The 21,975-nt window shown below is 34.9% G+C and overlaps 1 protein-coding gene across 5 annotated transcripts; it reads right to left on the reverse strand.

The window, feature by feature from the left end:
* Positions 1-2,767: 2,767 nt before the first annotated feature.
* LOC149797618 (protein mono-ADP-ribosyltransferase PARP14-like) lies at positions 2,768-21,765 on the reverse strand. Of its 5 annotated transcripts, none has more exons than XM_089962504.1 (13): positions 21,667-21,765; positions 20,130-20,218; positions 18,548-18,651; positions 14,983-15,213; positions 14,100-14,321; positions 13,532-13,574; positions 10,861-10,952; positions 9,560-9,793; positions 8,920-9,147; positions 7,902-7,992; positions 6,721-6,899; positions 5,585-6,029; positions 2,768-5,052 (listed from the first exon to the last, which is right to left on the reverse strand). In XM_089962504.1, the coding sequence occupies exons 2-13, from the start codon at positions 20,149-20,151 to the stop codon at positions 4,685-4,687; spliced, it is 2,259 nt and encodes a 752-aa protein (XP_089818630.1). In that variant the 5' UTR covers positions 20,152-20,218; positions 21,667-21,765; the 3' UTR covers positions 2,768-4,684. The 5 variants fall into 5 exon arrangements, with proteins under 5 accessions (XP_089818630.1, XP_089818631.1, XP_089818632.1 ...); XM_089962508.1 differs by lacking the exon at positions 5,585-6,029 and adding an exon at positions 6,140-6,206 and having other exon boundaries at positions 4,918-5,052; XM_089962505.1 differs by lacking the exon at positions 14,983-15,213.
* Positions 21,766-21,975: the final 210 nt, after the last annotated feature.

Below are 21,975 nucleotides of genomic sequence, written 5' to 3' on the forward strand. Positions count from 1 at the left end.
CTTTGCACCAAATTGATTATAATCCGGCACAAATGATACAACTTTCCCATCCCTCACCGTATTCGATCCCACAGCCTCATTTCACTTTTTTCTGATAAACAGGATCTTTCTAAAAAAGAAAGAACCCTTTTGTCCCATCATCACTCTGTTGGTTACAGCCATATGCAGCACAGTGACCATGTGTGCTGTAAAAAAGCACGAACGGAAGATATATCACATAGAGATTTACGTGGGGAAAATAAACACTTGAATGGCTAGGTTGAATAGATGGGATAAATGTACGTCATATCCGTTTTGGGCACGTGGAAACTACCTATTCTTTACGGAGATTGCCGAATGACTTTTTAATTTAAAAAGGCGGAATTTTAAGTCTAAATAAACATTTTTATGGTGTACATACATAAGAAATGCGTTTTGCTTATGACTATAATAACATCACATGTTTGTGCAGGATAGGTGGCCAGTGACCTTTAACGTCAATGCTTGTTGACCTAGAAAATGATCAGCAGCTTAAAACGGCTTGGACTCAGAATCATTAGCTAAGAAAGTGAGAGAAGCAGAACACAGTTAATAACTGTGGATCTAACTTTAATGAAAAACAGAGAAAACAATTCCCTTGACTGTAATACGGCAGACCCATTAGGATTACCGGTGTGACTACTAATCGCATGATTGCGAAGAATGCAGAAGTGAATAATCCTTTCGTGACAGAGTTTAAGAATTTTTAAAAATCTGCTCTTGTTCGCCACATGATATCTGGAGAACACATTACCAGCCAAGACATTCGTTCACAACAAAGAAAACAGTAAACTTGCTGAGACAAATGCGTTATTTGGATTATAAAGTCATGGGGTCATTGCAGATTTTGTTCCTATAACTTGCTACAATAAAAAAAGATCTTAAAGTTCAAACGTAACTTATTAGAAAGAAGAATAATCATTATCCTTTTTGCTTTTTTGGATAAATGTGTTCTAGGACGAGTCCAATGGAACCGATGATAGTACACATTTTATGACAGGCAGTCAATCAACTGCCATTTAGTTAAAAAGATTTAATTTGCTTTTTGTAGTGGCTTACATGTCATGCGTTGGTCTACAATATTGCTACAAAAGGATTATAAGGAAACTGTTAAAAGTACAACTTTAAACTAAAAGAAAACTGAACTATTGTTTGTTCATTGTGCATGTTGGTTTATTTGTAGTTTTAGAGAGAGAGAGAGAGAATGTTGCGCAAGTTGCAATATTGTGCAGGCTGAAAAAGTACGGATGAGATGAACATTTTGTTAGTACATTTTTGACCCCGACATTGGTCATCAAATCCAATATCCAATGTATAAATTGTACATGCGCAGTGGCGTCAGTAGGAGGTGCAGAGGGTGCGGATTGCATCGGGTGACACCATGAGAGGGGGTGACACCAAAATGACATTACTAAGGATTATGCATGGTCTGTTACGGAAGAAGGTCAATGGTGGTGACAACTTGAGTTACCGCACTGGGTGACACCAACCGCAATGATGCCACTGTATATGTGCAAATGTTTCATGGTCTCCAGTTGAACTATCAGCTCTAAGAGACATTGTAAAGAGACTATTTTAGAACAAGACATACTTTGCATATTACGCGATTTGTTTCTAACATACTTCCATTTCTTAACTGGAATATATATTTAAAAAAAACTTTTAATGCAATTTCATTTTGGAATCATGATAATAAAATGATATTGTCTTAAGTCATGTAAATAGTGCCAAATTGAGGAAGTGGTTCTTTTTATTGTTGTTGTTGTTGTTGTTGTAGGGTTTAAAGGCATTTTTAGCACAAGATAGGCTATACACGGCGGCCAGTATAAATGATGGAGGAAGAACCCGGAATAACCCCGGAAAAAACCACGGACCCATGAGAAGCTACCGGCAAGCTTTCTTACATACCCACATTGGCCAAATCCTAGACTCGAACCCACGCAAACCAAGGTAAGATGAGAGCTGGGGAACTGTATATATGTCATTTCGCATGAACTACTGACACATTTGCATAATCTGCCTTGAGTTTCTGTGAGTTAAGTCAGTTTTAGTAAGGAGTTGTCCGTTTTCATCACCTGATTTTCTATCGATGAATGCACCCGCACAAATCAATCAAAACAGCATGACATCATGAGGTAAGTTTGCCATGATTGACTTTGAATGTAATGTTTATATATTTATAGTTTTTAAGTTCGTTTAGAAATTTAGGATATGCATATTAATAGTACATTATGGATTTTTACTATGCACTATGCGGTGAAAACCATATTTTGAAGGGAAATAATCAGGCTAAATAACTTTCAGTAATCCAAATATATCACGCAAGTTTGGATTTTGTTTCTAGGAAAGGTAGGAATTATTACGCCCATGATTCTAATGCCAAATGAAAGTCTTAATAATCCTGAATGGATAGTCTTATGATAACTAGTTTGTCGTAAGTGAAAACGGTGTCGATCTTGCATCCAGTATTTCCGCACTATGGCCATCTTAAATATAATGTCATCGCCATTCCTCTTGGATAGACGGACATCGTTGTAACTTATTCTTATTTTTCAATGGCACTAAATCGAGTATTAATATTGACAAGAATGATGTGTGTGTTTGTGTTTAACGAAGCTTTAATAGTTTTATTCATAAGGCTGGGTCAATACTACAAGAATTAGGTGCTTCAAATCATTTCAGAAGAAAAAGAAACTCCATGGATCTATAATGAATGTCAAACTAGAAGACATGCAACTCAGCTAAGCTGCACAATGAACTTTTTATTGCAGTCCATGTGGTTATTTTATAACCTTATTATCTGCATAAACACCATGAATTCAATAGACAATCATAAGAGCAATCAATATTAGAGAATGAATTATTAATCTTGATCTTACATCTATACCGTTTCTAAAATAGTAACTATCAGATGAGGTGCACAAGAATCCTCGAAATGTTTAAAAAAACAGAATTATGCGACGACCACAATCAAAACCTGATAGAAGGAAATGAACATCATGTTTTAATGTTGTTGTCACTGCTACTGACTGAAAAAGGAAATGTCATTGTAACATGGTATGACATCCTGTAGAGATGCAATGTCATTGTAACATGGCATGACATCCTGTAGAGTAGCAATGTCATTGTAATATGACATGACATCCTGTAGAGTGGCAATGTCATTGTAACATGACATGACATCCTGTAGAGGAACAAGCAACAAAAAATTTGAGTGGCATCCCAATCGGCGGGAGGGGGGTATTTTACGTTTTTTTTTGCATCATAGTATCGAAATAGCCGCATTTCAAGACGAATATGACCTATCCACAAATATGCAAGAATCACTTTCAGTAAAATGGGTATACATTAGAAAGTATCACAAACACAATGAAACATCTTAAAATATTTCGAACAAAATAAACATTGTCAATGATGCATGCAACTCTACACTCGTTTAAACACTTAATCCCCACAAATACATAACAATTATAATGAGGTTAAAATCATTAATAATCAGTTCAATAATATTAGCATACAAAATTGTTTTTAAAAAACTATTGATGGTAGATATTGAACCCAAATAGAACCAAAATGTTTTTCACAGGGAAATAAATTGAGATTTTACCTCACATATCATTACCTTGAATACTTTCAAATCAGACTAAAATCCACGATAAGTTGAAAGTTGTCAGTTCATTCGTAAATTTAATTTGAAATGATCTCTCTCTCTCTCTCTCTCTCTCTCTCTCTCTCTCTATATATATATATATATATATATATATATATATATATATATATATATATATATATATATATATATATATATATATATATACTAGTAAATGTATCCTAAATAGCGTGCTTTTAAATTGTTGACTGAGCTAAAACTCGGAACTAAAAGACGATGCCTGCCCTCAAAGTTTTACAAGCATTCATTCACAGACTCATATATAATTACTAATTCTGCGATCTGACTCAAGGATTATAATTTAGACACACTCATTCTTAACTCAAATAGCTAACCAATTAGGCCACAGGATTTTGATTTAACTCTTGAGCCTGGACGGGAGAATTGTTTTGGAATCTCGGGACCTCATTGACTGGTCAGTGATTTCACATCAGCAATCCAGACTTCCGAATGTGTAGTCTGGTCTGAGTGTAAGCTTGAGATTATTTTAAATTAGATACTCGATTAATATTGACAACGAATACATAATATCCTTATGAATGATGTAATTCCCATGGTAGGGTTCAGAGTAATGCTCCTTTGGTACTGCTTTAATTATGGGTATTTAAAACTTAGCTTCACTAAACCCGACTATGAGACTGACTTCGCCAGATTTCTCACCGTCCCACCCCCACCCCTAGTTACAACGTTCCATCCGAGATCGTCCTCAAATCTGTCAAAACTCTTATGTTAAGAAAAGAATACTTTAAGGGTATTAACTATAAACTTTTGCCTTGACTCAGCTATAAATTAAGGAATCGGTGTTACGCAGCAATACATGGGAATCCTTTTTTTGAAACTCCTCATTCTCCGGGTAAAATAATTATATAAAAAAAACATAAATTAAAACACTGTAGGATAATTATACAGAAAACTGTATTGTCAGGGATAAATTTGAACGTGCATTCTCTAGAAAGAAACATTCCTGATTTGTTCTTACCCATATTAAACCAAGTGTTATATAGTTAGGATGGATATATCAAGACATTTAGGGTGAGTTCTTCGAGCCAGCAGTGGAATGGACGACGGCATTAATGTATTCTGCATTAATTTTCTGCGCGACTCATGAAATATGACATTTTCAGCTACAAGTGTAAGTAATAAGGTACTCAGGATAGACGTGGTATCTGTTGTGAAGAATAAATTCTCGATACTGTAATGCTCCGTCAGCAACAATAGAGTCATACAAAGGCATGCCGCATACACACTTATCTTTATGGCATATTTTGCAGGGAGCTCGCTTGAACTCGTACATTCGCCATTGTGAATGTAAATTTCTCCAAGGCACGCCCGAACCAGGAACATTTTCTTCTCTCCGGCTTTATCTATGAAAAAGATAATGCTTTTAATGGTTCATTACAATCTGTACAATCAATAATATGCAGCAGATTCTCTAAAAAGACAATAATGTTATTACAGTGTGATAGGCATGTGACTCTCAAGTCAAAATGTAGGTCACCATTGGGACACAGTGCTACTGCCCGGAAATACATTCTTCATGACAAATTGGCTCAAAATGATACATACCTCATGGTCTGCTTGATCTTAACAATATCAATGGTTAGTAATAATTCAATAATTTAAAAGTGGATGTATCGTGCATCACGTATCAGAGAGCAAAAACAGAGGTATTGAACACAATGATTTCGATTGGCATGTCAGGAGTTATACAAGTCATAGCAAACATTTCGTGAAACAGGCAGCAGTCCCTGTTGAATACATTCATTTATATATGAATAACTTTGATCGTATCGGTGTCATGAACACTTTGTAAATAAAAATCATTGTTCATCATCGTCATCATCATCATCATCATCATCATCACAGCCACAATGTCGATTAAGGGTATGTACACACCGGTATAATTGTTACTCTTTGCTGGTGTTTCGGCACAGTAGATACCATTTCCAAAAAGACCTTTGCCTGCCAGACGGTTGTCAAGGCTTTGTTGAAAGATGCCATCTAGGGTGACTGCTTTTGTACCATGAAAAAGGTAATGTTCATTCACCTCAGGGTAGATGTCCTGGTCTAATATACAGCCACGTTTCGTATTTTTTAAGGTTAGAGGCTGACCCATCTTGCATGCGTGGATATGTTCTAAAGGTGTCAGTTTCCCTGTTTTGGACGCTGTTGAGAACTGAGAATGCCGAAAGCTGGCATACTTGTCAAATAGTTGCAAGTTCTCCAATCGTTGGACCTCCTTGACCTTAATGTTTGTAAAGTCTGAGGATGGTTGGTCTTTTAGTGTATCATTTACCAACTGTATAATGTCACTCAGAGCTGATCCTGTCACTTGAAAAATCTAAAAATGTATATTATTCTAAACACAAATATCATCAATGATAAATGTATGCGTAAACTACTTTTTAAAAATAAAAAAATTAAATCTCAGTGTAAAAAAGTAAGGATTACCTATTTGTGGTCTTACTTATTCACTGACTTGGCAATCCGTATTGAGATGATGTTCATTAGTCCATGGCTTTTTAAAGAAATAAGATATTTGATCATACAGAGTATCATTTGTAATTTTATAGGGTTGTATGGGACATAACCTGTCAAGTTACATTTAGGAGCACGATGATAATATTTCAACGCGTCACGTATAACAAAATATCAACAGACTGCATTAAGAAATATCGAAAACGATCTCATTAAATATCTTTTAATCTCAAATACATATGTATATGCGTAGAAAACATTACCATTTTATTTAACAAATATCAGTCTCGTAACTTAATTAAAACCATGTATTGTTGGTTTATTTTGCAACCCAGTATAGCCCAACCTTTGAATACCTTAAAATCAGGAGAAAATAAAAATATTCAAGATGTCTTGGGGATAAATAAAAGAAAGTTTTTAAATTTTGATCATATATAATTTAAGTGTTTCATCAGATCTAGAAAAGGAAAGGAAATATCGGGCACCTTATATTATAATCTATTAATATATAGGCATGACAAATTTTGTTTCCTTCTACACCAGTAATACTATACCTGCAGGGACAGATCGCCCTTGCTACCGTTCCATTCCTTGATAGTCTTCTTATGATGAAATTTTTCCCAGTACTTTGGTGTCTTTCGGTCCGACTGATACAGATACGCAAAGTAGTCCTTGGTATCTTTCCGATTCGGTTTTGGTTTAGATTTTGGTTTAGGTACAGCTAGTACTGGGGCTGATGAAGAGAGAATACAATCCTCCTGTAAGTGTCGATCATGTAGGTGAACGTACCAATGGAACCGGTTTGTTTCGCATGTTGTATTGTATTATAAATTGTGATTCCATACAAGTGTCCTATATCTCTTTCGTTCCATATTACATAGGCTATAGTACATTAAGGCTGATTTAGTTGAATTATAGTCAAACGTTATAACTTTCAATTGAATTTGTATGTAAACCATCTGTAAACGGAAGTCAATAATTGGCTAATGATTTAATATGCTATATGCAGAACCGGTTATATGTAATTTCTTCCTGTAACATCGTTGCCTCAGAAAAATGTCGGTTTTGAGTATCGCACGGGTCATAAAAGGTCGATGTAATTCTACAGGAATCTCAGTTCAGATAGAGTAACTGAACCAATCACAAGTTAGCGGTGTTTTATAACATTATTTCACATGTCAACAAAGTTAAATTCCAGTGATTCGGACAAAGCATGTTGAAATACACGAATGAAGCTCGCTCATCAGTATTGTCTGCTGATAGATAGCGCTCCTGCATGATAATTAGACTGGTCCATGTTATAGAAAGAGGTAATCATAAGCACCTTTCTATGAGAAGGAAACAGAATTACGCTGACTGGGACCAACGGGCATTACGGGAGGTGGAGATGCATTGTAGCAGTCTGTGCGATCTGAATACAGTGACAATAATTGAATGTTTGATTCGCAGCTAATTTTTCCGATCAGTAAAACATTATATCCGTGTGTTATTTTGTATTTTCTCGTAATTCACATGTCAAACATACAATATGTATCCTACAATCATAACTGTGGTATTGGTAATTAATTAAGCAGGGTATTTGAAGTTACTCACTGTATCGTATATAACGATTCATCCACATCCCTTTTAACTTACTATTTATAGTAAAAGTACTGACTGAATAAGTGTGGACCAACAAAAACTATGAGTGTTAAGAAATAGATAGGGTTTCCTGATTAGTGTCATATCTTCTTACCTTGAGGAGGAAGAAGAAGAGGGGGAGGCTGAAGAGGAGACTGGATTATAAGAAGGTTCCCCGCTCTACTCGCCCATTCCTGATCAAATGCCTGCAAAGCATTATTGACATGAGATTTACAACCATTTCATCGTAAATGAGTGCTCATTTTAAACGAAACTTAAAATTAAGTCGCATTCAGTATTCAAAGCTACATACTCCATTTGTCTAGATTTGTGATCGTGACCACACGGGATCCATATTGTTGGATAATGTCATGTTACGTATATCAAGTTGCATGACTCGCAGAGTGAATGAAGGAAAATATCATTCTTTGCAATAAAGCGATAAGATGGAAACATTATTAGTTACAGATTGATTTAGTGGCAGGGCTTGCAACAACTCGTCAATACGGATATAGACTTCGGCTCGGACCATGTGAACACATGGTCCAGGTAATGTCTCTTGGGCAGTTACTACCCAGTAATATTGCCCTTTTTATAACAAATATTGCTTAAATATGATATGTTCTTATTAACGTAAATAACACAGTAACCAATGTAATGCAAGACTGCAAGACTAATTCTACATTTTTATAACCTTTTTACAATTACTTTTAGTGAGAAAAAATTTCAAAACAAAAGTCTAAGAAAAGAAAACATTATCAATATTATTCCCGATGAGCTTTCCTTGGATGCTTGACCTTAGAGTGTAATTATTCCCGATGTGCGTTGCTTTGGACGTTACACCTTAGAGTGTAATTATTCCCGATGTGCGTTGCTTTGGACGTTACACCTTAGAGTGGAATAGTTGTAAGCCTTCCTCCATGCGAACAGCTTGTGTTGCTGTACAAGTATCATGCATGCAAGCATATACGTTGTACCTTTATATGAATTGAACTAGTACCTAATATATATTATAAGTAAAGTAATATGTAGAACAATCAGGCGATTTGTATTGTTGGTAGATCTCAAAGATAGAATCAGGCTAAATTACTCTAAGATCTTTCAAAACTTTGTTCATGATAACATGACTGTACCTGTTTCACTGTTTTCCCGTCAGAACTTCCGTCATAGACCACGATGTATGTAAGGAGTTTAGAAGAAGGATTTTGATTGCAGAAGTCTTCCACACATGCGTGAATGATGCTGGCGCTCACTTGTGGTGGGTATTTCAAACCGCCCGTACCAAGAGCGGGAAAAGCTACCGACTGCATTTTGTATATATGCGCCAGTTTCAGACACTCGCAAACGAAGTCACCTAGTTCCTATCAAGAATATCATTAAATCAGTTAAGTAATAGAAAGCAAAACAATTATTTCCACCAACATTGGTACATATTTTTGTAGAATATTACAAATCGTAGTGATATTTTAAAAATGTGCAAAAAGGCTAAACATGAAAAAAACTAACAAGAATATTTACCTAAATATTCGGAGCTAAATGTATACCTTTTAATTAATACACCAATATTATTTACAAATAATATATGATGACATGTACATGAAGTAGATTAAACAACTCTGTCATTTCCGATCTGGACGAAAGTTAAACGTGAATATGTTAACATTCCAGATCAGAAACAAGGTAAAATGTTACATTGGAGTACAAAAATTAATTAAAAAACCCAGACAGAATTACTTATTATTGTTTGATAGAAGCAAACAAACTTGCCGATACCTTCTTGCAAGTTGAACCGTCGCCACTCCAGGATGATAAAGTACCAAAATAAACCTTCTTACAGTGAAGATTGTAACCCTTAGCAACTGCAACTTGCCCCTTTTGGATTCCATGTGGGTACTTCAAATTACATTCGTCCTGTAGTTGAGACCCTGCTGACTGCAGAAGGGACTGTGAAAGTCCGCCATTGCTCAGGTTAAGATCAGGAGTGCAGCTGCACACCAGTACATCAGCCTGTAATCAAGGCAAGGAGTCAATACAACAAATGGTTTTTATATGTAACATATATTGCTAGCTTTTCTCCGATAACGTACACGCTTCCATACGCTGCGTGCAACTGGAAAAGTCATAGTGTGCTCCCTTCAATGGAATAGAATGAAACCAGAGTTAACCGACAATTATTAGGTGAATGGTTCGCAACCAGAAATTAATTTGACAATATTTGGAACTAAGTTTTATTTGATCGAGTTGCTAATTCCTTATGTGGTTGTCATTGTTGTTGTAGGGTTTAACGTCATTTTTCAGCGCACGATAGGCTGTACATGGCGGCCAGTATTAATGGTGGAGGAAGAACCCGGGAAATGCCCGGAAAGAACCACCGACCCACGAGAAGCTACTGGCAAGCTTTCTTACATACCCACATTGGCCGAATCCGAGACTCGAACCCATACAGACAGAGAGATGGCAGTGATCCGTAACGGAGAGCGCTTTATACCACTCGGCCACTCGGGACCCCGGCTAATTCCTTATATTGTTTTGGATAAGACAATTATCATTTTCAATGTCATCATGCTTTAATACTGTGCATTCTCGCCTGTCTGTCATCATTAAAATCCATATTAATTAGTATTAAATGTCATGTTTATTTGCATTACGACATTATGGGCTAAATTTGTACTTGTTTTATTAGGATAGTTGAATCAGGATACCCAAACTATCTGAGTCATTTTCGTTTATTTAGTGTGTGTGTGTGTGTGTGTGTGTGTGTGTGTGTGTGTGATTTGAATTTTTAACATAGCTTGAACAATGTTCCAGTCATACCACTGGTACCATTTTTATAAGTCTTTGGTATCATCTCCGCATACGAGTCGGACGTTCTAACAATTAGGCCATCTGAGCGGTTTCGTTTAATTTTGACTCGGTGTCATAATTGTATTGTTTTTTTGGGGGGGGGTGGCGGATTCAAAGTAGAATCAGAATCAAAAAAGTTATATCAGTGATAACATAAATAAATAATTATTGTTCTTTTTATATTAAAAAAAACAAAACATTATTTTATCTGGCAAGGGAATCAGTCATACCCTCCAGTGTGACAGTGCCCCGGTGTATATCTTCACGGAAACACTTCCTTGATTCACTGAACTATTTCCTTGAACACTTGTCTTGCTTGCCGCTGAAATAAAAGGAACAGTGTTATAAAACCTGAGTAATTAATCGTATCACTTGTTCATTTCTTTTTCTAAGTGTATACATTTTCATTGACTCCAGAACACAATTTAACAGCGTTTGTTTCTTTTAACTACTGCCCCGTGCCTACGTGAGTTGACGTGGTCCGCGTGAAGTCTGTACATCTCATATATTGCAATAAAAGACCTATTTATCAATCTAAGTATCTCTTTCGACTTATCTTTAAAAGAATGCGTGTCCTTTGTGGGTGCAAAATTGATATAATCCATGTATTATAAAGTGTATATTATGGGACAGTAAGATTTTTTGGAAACCTTTTTGTATTTTAAAACAAAAAGTATAGTTAGGAATATATAGGAACCAATATATCCTTCAAAGAAACCGTGGTTTGCTTAGTGACCCTATCTTATAGGATCTGGGGAAGAAAAGAAAAAACTCTTTTGGGTTGTAAATCCAGTTGTAATCAAGCTCATTATTTATTTATTTTTTGATCTACGTATAAAACAAAATTGACTTGTAATCGCATATGCTGTTTGAAGATTAAAACTTTACAAATACCGATTTTTTAAACTTCGTTCATAAATGGATTATGTATCTCCGTACTATAGTCGTATTGGCTTAATCGCTGGGCGTGAATGAAGTCAAGGAAATGTGTCAATATATACGTGCAAGGCCAGCCATCGTCATCTATTTGTGCCACAAGATTTCCAGTCCGAGGCCATAAATAGTTACAGTAACGTCATACAGTTATATAGATGATGCGAAACAACGTTGTTCAGTGGTTGACAGAGTGTGGTATGATCACAGTGATGAAAGCCGTCGGATGAGCTACGTAGAGAAATAAATGCAGCATAACTGATGTTCTCTCTTAGCATATCGAGATGGGTTCTCGCTACGTGTCTGTTGCGAGGTGCTGAATGTATCTTGGCAGATGGCATTGCAGATACGGGAATATAACGTTTTTTTTTCTCCTATTTAAAGCAGTACTGACTGTGTTTGTTTGAATCAGTCATGTATTTTGTAGTTATTTCTTTTTCACAAATAGGCACTTTTACAATATATAGCTCTACATTACACTACAGTAACCATCATTCAATACAGGCAAAGATATGTGGAGAACGTGTACAAAGGATAATAACCTGAATACATGTTGTTGCGTCCTTGCCTGGTCCTTTTTGTGCATAGTAGCGTATTAGATACCAGTGTATTCGTATTGTGTCATCAAACTGAGCAGTTTAGACGGGCTATTAATGTTTATATATTATCTTAACACAAGAGTTTAAACAAGTTCCCAGTTGCATCTTTAGCATGTTAATAGATGACGGAATGTTTGCTTCGTGATACTCATTTTTCACAAAGAAGTTTCCGGGTTAAAGCTTCAAAACTGGCTTGACCAGTTAATTTACGAAGGACATTTAAGAGTTACAGCACAACCTCTTCACCGATTATTTGTCGGTGTGTGCGTTATACACCCTGTCATGTGAACGATGCTCGTCAAGGTTAGTATATTCCCTTCGTCCTAAACAGACATGTGGCTAATACGATTAGCCAAAAAATGTATCTGCTTCTCTGAGATCTAATTGGATACAGCGGATAGAACGATAAATTGTTACATTTCTATAGGACGACAATAAGGAAAAATAAAGTCATTCGAAATTTTCATGCCGGATCGAGTGTGAAGAGCACTTACAGGAAAGAAACGTCAAAAGTCTAAGATGAAGGAAGAAATGTGAACTTGTTGGGAAGGTATGCAGAATCATTACTGACTCTCTGTGTGATAATACGCATACTGATGCAATGAATATAGGAGTTCGAAATACCAGATTTCACTCTGCAATTCAGTGATGTTGCATTCTCACAAAAAATGAACTCCAAAAGCAAGGCGATTACTGTAGTGACCAAAAACAAGCTGCACCTATGATCAATTAAATATATCTCACCACGTTTATAACTGTACCTGCAGTGAATATATAACTGTTCAAATGGATACTGGTCACGCTGAATCACGGCCAATTATAATTACAATACAAGATACAAGACCCTAGGTCTATTAGTCTATTAGAACTTAAACTTCAGTCTCACTTGATGGCAGAAGAAAACGTGACAATGTATACAGATCTTTACTGCGTCGTGATGATTCTTTTCCATAATTGTTTTCTATTTACACTTGCGTCGGCTCCAAATTACTCCCAAAAGAATCCATTGTATTGTAATTTCTAATAAATTAGCAAATGAAACTGAAACAAATGATTAGATGCACACAGTTGTTATGGATACACACACACACACACACACACACACACACACCCATCCTTGTATGGATTAGAACACTACTTAATTTCCAATGGAACTTAATGTTCATATACCCAAAAGATAACTTCAGCATTTGGTTGGCGTACAAACCGCATACGTTTTCATTCATTGGAGTCAGAGATTTTTTTTCAGAATTGAAATAAAGAATAAAGGTGTTCTGTTTTTCTGTGGCATTAACATAGTCTCGCACCAAAGATTTATATATTTTGTCAGTAGGAAATTAAATGAGAGACAGACAAACAGACAACGTACCACTGCCGGGACAAGCAATACTTCTCGCATGTGCTGTGTATGTCTGGAATTTAAATAGTTCAAAATGACAATTCCGACAGATACAATAAATATGGAACGGCAAATTTGTTTCTGAAAGACAATTTAGTTAGTCTAAGACCATGAATGTCAGTATTAAAGTTCTGATAAAACTACAGAATTATACCTGTATGGTCTTGTCGTTTGCTTCAGCGTACATATTTTGTACAGATTTCATTTAATCTCCGACTTTAACTGATTTTATGATTAGATATTCTAATTAATTTTAAACTTATAAGATATGCGTTTGAGCTATTGTCTATTTTTTATTTTTTTTTATTTTTTTTATTTTGCACATTTTCAATTGGGCGGTTTTCCATCAAAATTGGTCACAGATTGCTTTCTAAATATTACATATTAGGCATAATTATCTGCCATTATCACGGTATCACAAATTAATATTTTGACTGGACTCAAAATATTATTGTATAAAATATTGGAATAGAAGCTAAACAGTATATGTATGGAAGATTGCAATACTCAAATCTTTAATTAATTTACAAATTCATACTTTGTAAGTTTCTCTGTCCCCTGTGTAAACTGCAATAGTGACAGCCTTCAGAGTGGTGTCCGGGTGCTTGTGACTGAACTCCCTGATGCATTCAAACGTACTATTTGCAACAAGATCCGCTGGGTAGCCTAGGAAACCAGATCCGATGGCGGGAGTGATTATTGAAACGAACTTTGACTTGTTGGCATTACTCAGGCACTCCCATATGATATTCCATAGGACCTGTTCAAGGACATCTGATAATCTGAACCAAGACCAGTATTTTAATTTTATTTATCGTTAATTTAATTCTATTAATTTTTTAGTTTTAAGTTTTACATTTTTATTAATAGGGATCAAAGAAATCGTCTATCTACACGCATCAAGCCTTTGTATTGTAATTTCTACCCTCGATAGCGTTGTGAAAAGGTGTGGTCCAATCCACTGCAATTTTTCAAAGACATAGTCAAATACTTGTTGAAAAATTCTTGATATGAATATATCGATTGATGTTACTAATCACTGTTATTTTATTGGCGAACAAATTTACACACATCTATTTTATATTAATAGAATAGGTGATCATCGAGTGTATCTGCTTCAAAAATGTGTAAACATACAGCCCTAAAACTTTTTTTTTCATTTTCTTTTATTTCATCTTTATTTATATTTTAAATATATCTACTGAATCTTACAACTTGCTCCTAAAGTTCCTGACCATTACATGCACGAGGTCGAATATACACACACGTACACACAACAAAGGAGTTTGAATTACTCTAGACTCTTGCATTAAAGCAGTTATAGCAAATATTTTTAATGTGGATTTAATATTTAAAGACTTTTTTGCGATGCAATCGCTACTCATGTCATTGAATAACGAAACTTCAAAAAAAGATCATACATTCTGTTGTGTAACTTGTTCTTTCCATTTCTCCAGGGAAATAAAATAAATCTCTTTACAGTTCAAGTTGCCTGCATTGACCACAGCAATATTTCCCGAAGTGAGGCCTCCTGGGTACTTTTTTTTAATTTCTGCCTGCAACTTATCACCAGCTGCATTCAGTAAGGCTTTGGATGAACGGCCCTTTACTAAGTCCATGGATCTGTCTATCCCCCAAATCATCACGTCAGCCTGCATAATTTATTTATTTATTTCAAACTAAGTCATGCATAATTTTGTTAAAGAAATTATTAATTATCTTTCTATAAATCAGTCATCACTAATTATTTTAGATAAACAGGATCAGAACTTGCAAGCAGATCAGCAATGTGGTTATCATAAATTTCTTTATTTCCTCGATTTGAGATTATTATAAAGAAAGACTAAAAATATTTCACATAAATATGTACATGGAATATTGAGACAAAGTAGTGCAGATCAACAAATCAACAGATCTCTTTTTGATATATATATATATATATATATATATATATATATATATATATATATATATATATATATATATATATATATATCACATACATTAAATTATTTCAGCATAACCAGCTAACTGAATGGCTTGTTACAGAAATACCGAAGCATTTTATTCAGTTACACATCTCGGATGGACAGAAGAAGAGACGGACTCACTATCATGAGACCCCTGATGCAAGAGTGGGAATTAAAAGAATATAGGTTGGGGTTTGCACCGAAACAAGAAAAAACCAGTTCCGGGGGTACATTATTAACCTCGTGGAAGACAAATGCAACCCCGTGACTGGTATTTCCTTGTCTTGGTACATAGATCATTTTGTCACACAATTTTTTTCCAGTTAGATTAAAATAACTCTGTATATTTGCTATTTTGTTGACATATTCAAAACCCAGTTATTTATCAGTTTCTACTTATTGCTTCTCAGTCGATATAAAGGTCATTAGGATTTGTACTCTTTTATGAAAATCTGAAAAATTATCTAAGTAGGATCAAGCTATATATTTCGTTCTTAGAAAAGGAAAAAAACCAAGGGTGTTGAACGTATTGCGCATCGATCGTCTTGAGTCACGAACTATTGTTGTTCAAAATACTGCTCATTTATGCGAATATTTTAATGAGGGCGATTTAGCAACCGGTCGACTCTAAATAAACAGGTTCTACGCATGAGAAAATAGAAATATAAAACCAGTATAACTGCATTATCACATTTAATCGATGGAAGACATATTAAAATAACAATAAGTGCTTAATATATTTTATAAGGATGATTGTAACTATCGTTAGTACTAATTTGGAGAAAGTTCTATGGTAGGCAACGGTATGATACATTATAATACTGGCTATAGCCTACCACAGTTCTAAATGTAGTGACGGCGGAGATTTATAATTCATGATATTCTTGTACATTAATATTTTCTTTCAAGGAAATATGGCAAGTGTTGCTATTACTAGTGTAATGATACGCTACACGGAAATCTTGTGGAATAACGTGGAGACTGATGAATGAACCACTCTGACTGGTAAGTGTAGACATTTCCATTTGTTTACAATATTTAATTCAACTGGGCTTTTAGGGGTGTTAGGTTTATCTGTATTTTTTAACTCCCGGTATATGATTTTATTTAATTTTCGTAATTTTTATTCATTGTTGTAAACTGTATAGAATATCTTATGTTATAAGTTTGTATACGCGATCAGGCTCTGTCAAGATGGCCAATAAATTGCATAGGATCTATAAATAGATGTTTACGTATGTGCTGATAATTATTGATAAGACTTAAAATGGTGCCTAGGACGTAATTTAACAGTAACTGATGGAATTTTGATGTTTCGATAATAATTATATAACCTCCCATTGGTTCCGACAGGTTACGTGAATGGGTCCAATCCGACGTAAAATGAGCAGTATATGTTGTCACGTGGGGTCTATGGGGGGGGGGGGAGATTCCGTCGCAATATACGGTGTATATAAGGAGATAATTAAGCAATCAGATTCTTTCCGATTTTTGGAGTCAGTCACACTTACTCGGTTCCTGTTGTAAGTCTGCATACGTGTTTTATTTTGTACTTAAATATTTTTTGAGAGGAAAAGCATGTGTGTGGACAGTTCAATGGAAATAGAAAGTGCTCATTATTTGGACTATAATATTATTCTGGAATTGTTAGAAATTACTGGAAGGGATTCTGGACAACGCTATCTTAAAAACGTCACGGTTCTTGGAGGACCTGTACATTTCCGGTATTAAAATTTATAAGGAACTTTTTATTCATTTTGAACTTTTATAGACCTTTATATAAGGACTAGTTTGGGTTAATTTCATAATACTGTAAGCTCTTCTCGCATTTGTCATTAATAACTTTTATAATTAAATTGTGTATTAAGTTTAATAAATTTTGTTGGTTTTACTTCTGTTCTGCTACTTAAAATTGTGACCATAGAGTCGTAATAGGGGTGTTTGACAATGTTTGAAGAAAGCAAGTCTGACCTTAACACGTTTCTAGTTGTTGCAGTCTTTGCGGTAGCCCTTGACAGAGTTAGAAATGGTGTAGTCTTTGATGTTTATAGCCTGTGTGCCTAGAGTAAAGTTTTCTCTTATTGTGCGTTCCAAACAGTAATGCTAATTTTATCCTATCTGTAGCTCAATAACGTGTATGGTCAGCGTCATTAAATGTAGATAACAGTAAGCCTATATGAAGTATTTAAAACTGATTAAGTACTTTTAGCTACATTTAATGATTTAATGACGCTGACCCTGAGTTGGGCCTGTAAATAGGATAAAATTCACCATGATGTGTGAAACAAACTATAGTTTTTAGCATACTACCAAATAGCACCACTTCGTATGCGCGTGTGTGTGTCTGTCAATCTCAAAATGTTTTGTATAATGTGTACTTAAAGTTGAACAGACTTTAAGTTGCTGTATGGGCGGTTTTTTATTGTTACATATATGTTGATGTTGTTGTTATTGTTGTTTGATTTTAAAAGCAACTCAGTCAGGCACAAAAGAAGACTATGAGAGTTTCTTCTTTTAAAGTAGTTCCTATTGCGTGGACACTATAACTGAGACGACCTGACTGAGACCACAAGACTAAGAATAGAAAAGTAAGGTTAGCCAAACAGATAGATTTCTCTGTCGCATGGGTGAGAAAATAAACCCCATGTCCTACAGCGATAAGAATATTCGTTTTGCCGTAAACACGGAACAACTATTTTGATGTGTTTTTTAAGGGCTTAGACTCTTTGTAATCACGTTTTACCTTTCTTAGAAAATAAATGATTCATACTGAAATCAATACCTACGATATAACAGTACAGTTACAGAGATAGAGAGATAGGTATATCACCATACAATGATTTTAAGCAGGTACATAGTTTGGACAATTGTTATTTGTTACACGCATAGTTAAAATACAAACTGAAAAATATTAATAAACTAAAACTTACAAGCTAAACGTTAAAAATTACATTTACAGAAAATACAATAAACACCCTCTCTCTCTCTCTCTCTCTCTCTCTCTCTCAATACCTACATGCTCTTGAAATACATTTCCCCGAATAACATACACCTTGATACCTCCTACATCTGTATAGACCTTGTTTCCCGTCCTCGGCTTTGTATCGGGAAAACTTTCATCTGACAGAAGAAAGGAATCATCATCATCATCGTCATCATGGAATTATTACAATATAGATAATGTAGACACATGAAGATGAACCTCTTTGAACTCTTTGAACACCTTGGCGTGCTTACCACTTCAGATTTAGCAAGAGTGTGTGTGTGTATGTGTGTGTGTGTGTGTTAAAAGAGTCTATGAAGTGTCAAAATATATTGGCAAATTGAGAAATAGCGACTACGAGTAAATGAAGTTCGCAGACAGAATGACGAAACTTTGGAGGGGGGGGGGCTGCAGTTTAAAAGACGTTGGAAATACGCTGTAAGTGGTAAGAATAATATTGGATTATATGGATACGATAACTGATGCGATAGAATGAAGAGAGGCAAGTTTGGAAACTGGTAACATCTTGAGACATAAACAGGAACTCTGGCGTAATGTAACTTATAGGGTTGTAGAGGATGCAACTATGAACAAGAAAATGTTGTTTAAGCAAAGAAGTAACTACAGGTGAGAAAATGTTTTGAAGCAGTGGGACATAAACTGGGGATTAGTGGGTGCTGGGAGGCAAACAGACGTACACTAGAATAAGAGGAAATTAGAAGTTTACAAAGGGAAAGGTTGACTACGAGGACTTTGTTAACGATATGGTCTGGCTAATAAGACATTGGGAAAAGAAACAAAATCAGGGATGAGAGAATATTTAGAGAGAAATAGAGGAAAACTTAGGAAAATCTTAGGAGGTAGAGAGACAGAAGCTTACGTGAAACAAATGTTGGCAGGTAGAGAAACATACGCAGAGATGATGTGATATCATAAGAGATGGGGACAAAAACTGCGTTGATAGCAGAAGGAAACTAGAATGGGAGAATGCTGAGAGGTCGATAGACGAAAACTACGGATACAGGTAAAGAAATGAATAGTGTGAATTGTTGCTATTTCTTTCTCGATGCGAAAAAAATGAAAAAGAAAGTGCGCGAATATTTGGACGTGCGTTGTTCTTGAGAAATATTATGATATTTACAAATTTACATGTGCGGTCCTTCATAAATTGATTATTTGATTGAATGATCATTCGATCATATAATTGATTAACTGATGGATTGATTCATTGATCGATCTTCTTTAGCTTCAACTTCATCTTGCATGTAAATATATTGAGACCTAGACGAAAGTCTTTCCTATTAGATATTATCGCATCATTTAACTTATTACTTGTTTGCTTGCTTTGTGGCTGGCGTGCTTGCATGATTGGCAATTTGATTAGTTTATATATTACTTGAGTATTGTTGTTTTCAGTTTTTACTTCTTTCTCTAGAGTTAATGAAAAGTATTATGTAGCAAAAATAATAGAATGACAAAGATTCGTGTTTGACTTACGTTTTACAGGTAACGAAATATTAACATCAACCTTTGAAATTGATAATGAGGCTACATTCAGTGGGATAAACATTATTCAAAAGTATAGCTCGAGGTCTAAAACTCAAATAGCACCTACCTTTTGACACAAGTGAGCCCATTGATAGATCGTCCTAATCAGTAAGGGTCCCGACACGGTTTAAGATTTACGCTTTATTTTTATGCAGCCTTGGACACAAAATAAAGAAAATGAATGTCATTAAATTTTCTGGGATGTATAATAACAATGAATTTATCTCGTATTGTCCTGCTCATACATACACATACATACATACATACATACATACATACATCCATCCATCCATACATACATGCATACATACATGCATACATCCATCCATCCATGCATACATACATACATACATACATACATACATACATACATACAACATACATACATTCATACATACATACATACATACATCCAACATACATACATACATACATACATACATACATACATACATACATACATACATCCATCCATCCATCCATCCATCCATCCATGCATGCATGCATGCATGCATACATACATGCATACATACATACATACATACATACATCCAACATCCATCCATCCATCCATCCATCCATGCATGCATACATACATACATCCATCCAACATACATACATACATACATGCATACATACATACAAACAAACATACGTACATACATACATACAACATACATACATACATACATACATAAAAACAAACATACATACATACATACATACATATACACATACATACATAAATACATACATACATACATACATACATACATACATAAATACATACATACATACACACACACATACATACATACATACATACATACATACATACATACATAAAAACAAAAATACATAAATACATACATACATACATACATACATACATACATAAATACATACATACATACATACATACATACATACATACATAAATACATACATACATACATACATACATACATACATACATACATACATACATACATACTTGCTATTGCGCAATGTGTCGTATTTAAAGTTAAAGATTGGAAAAATATAGACAGAAACATGTGCCTAATACACGTAAACTGCCACATATGGAATTACTGTAATATCAGAAACTGGAGATGAATTTCATTTTGTATAAATGTGACTCGTGCTATAAAATCATAATATATCTAAAGTTGTCTTATTCATAAGTAGGAAGGTAGCTGTAAGTAGATGGATCGATGGTTTCACATAGTAATTCCATTATTCGCTAAAAACAATTGGGGAGGGAGGGTAGATACGACCACATTATATCTTCATCACCAATATTAACTGTTTTTTTCTCCACCATTCACTCATATATGTGTTCATCACTATACTTATCCATGTATCCATCAATCATAAATGTCATGTAACAGTCTAGTATACAAGCAATTGGGGATGACATTGACCATATGTGTTCATGCAGTATTTGAGTTCTGTAAAGTGCTTTAATTTACTTCCTGGTCAAATAAGACATAAGACAAATTTAACGTTGAGTAAGCAAAAGATACATAAAATAAATAATAAAGATCAATAAAGAATAGATGTAATAAGACCCCCCAAAAATTAAAGAAATATAAACACATTACCATTCATAGGTGTTCAAAGCAGTCAGTACTTTCCATTTTGAACCCACATACTTGGCAATCCCATATGATCATAATTGTTTCATTTTAAATGAAGCATGCTGGTACATGTTTTAAAATAGACCAGGAACAATCGATATTGTTCGGTCTGAAGTCACCTACAGGATTTATCTTCAAAGGAGTATGCGAGGGTTGTTACGATTGGGGTGGGGTGCTCCCAACATTTGATTTAAACTATTACAGAAGTTCCACCCAGGCTCGATTTTAGTTGGAAGTTCAACTAGCGAAAGATAGATGCAAAGATCCGAGCCC

This window comes from Sinohyriopsis cumingii, chromosome 6 (assembly GCF_028554795.1).
Source record: "Sinohyriopsis cumingii isolate HCF-2022 chromosome 6, ASM2855479v2, whole genome shotgun sequence".
Taxonomy (NCBI): Eukaryota; Metazoa; Mollusca; class Bivalvia; order Unionida; family Unionidae; genus Sinohyriopsis; species Sinohyriopsis cumingii.

Coding starts and splice junctions, on each gene's coding strand:
- LOC149797618 (XM_089962504.1), bottom strand. CDS start 20,151: ATGGGCTCACTTGTGTCAAAAG. Junction 9,794..10,860: donor GGGCACTGTCACACTGGAGG/GTATGACTGATT, acceptor CCTTGATTACAG/GCTGATGTACTGGTGTGCAG. Junction 6,900..7,901: donor TCTTCTTCTTCCTCCTCAAG/GTAAGAAGATAT, acceptor TCTCTTCATCAG/CCCCAGTACTAGCTGTACCT.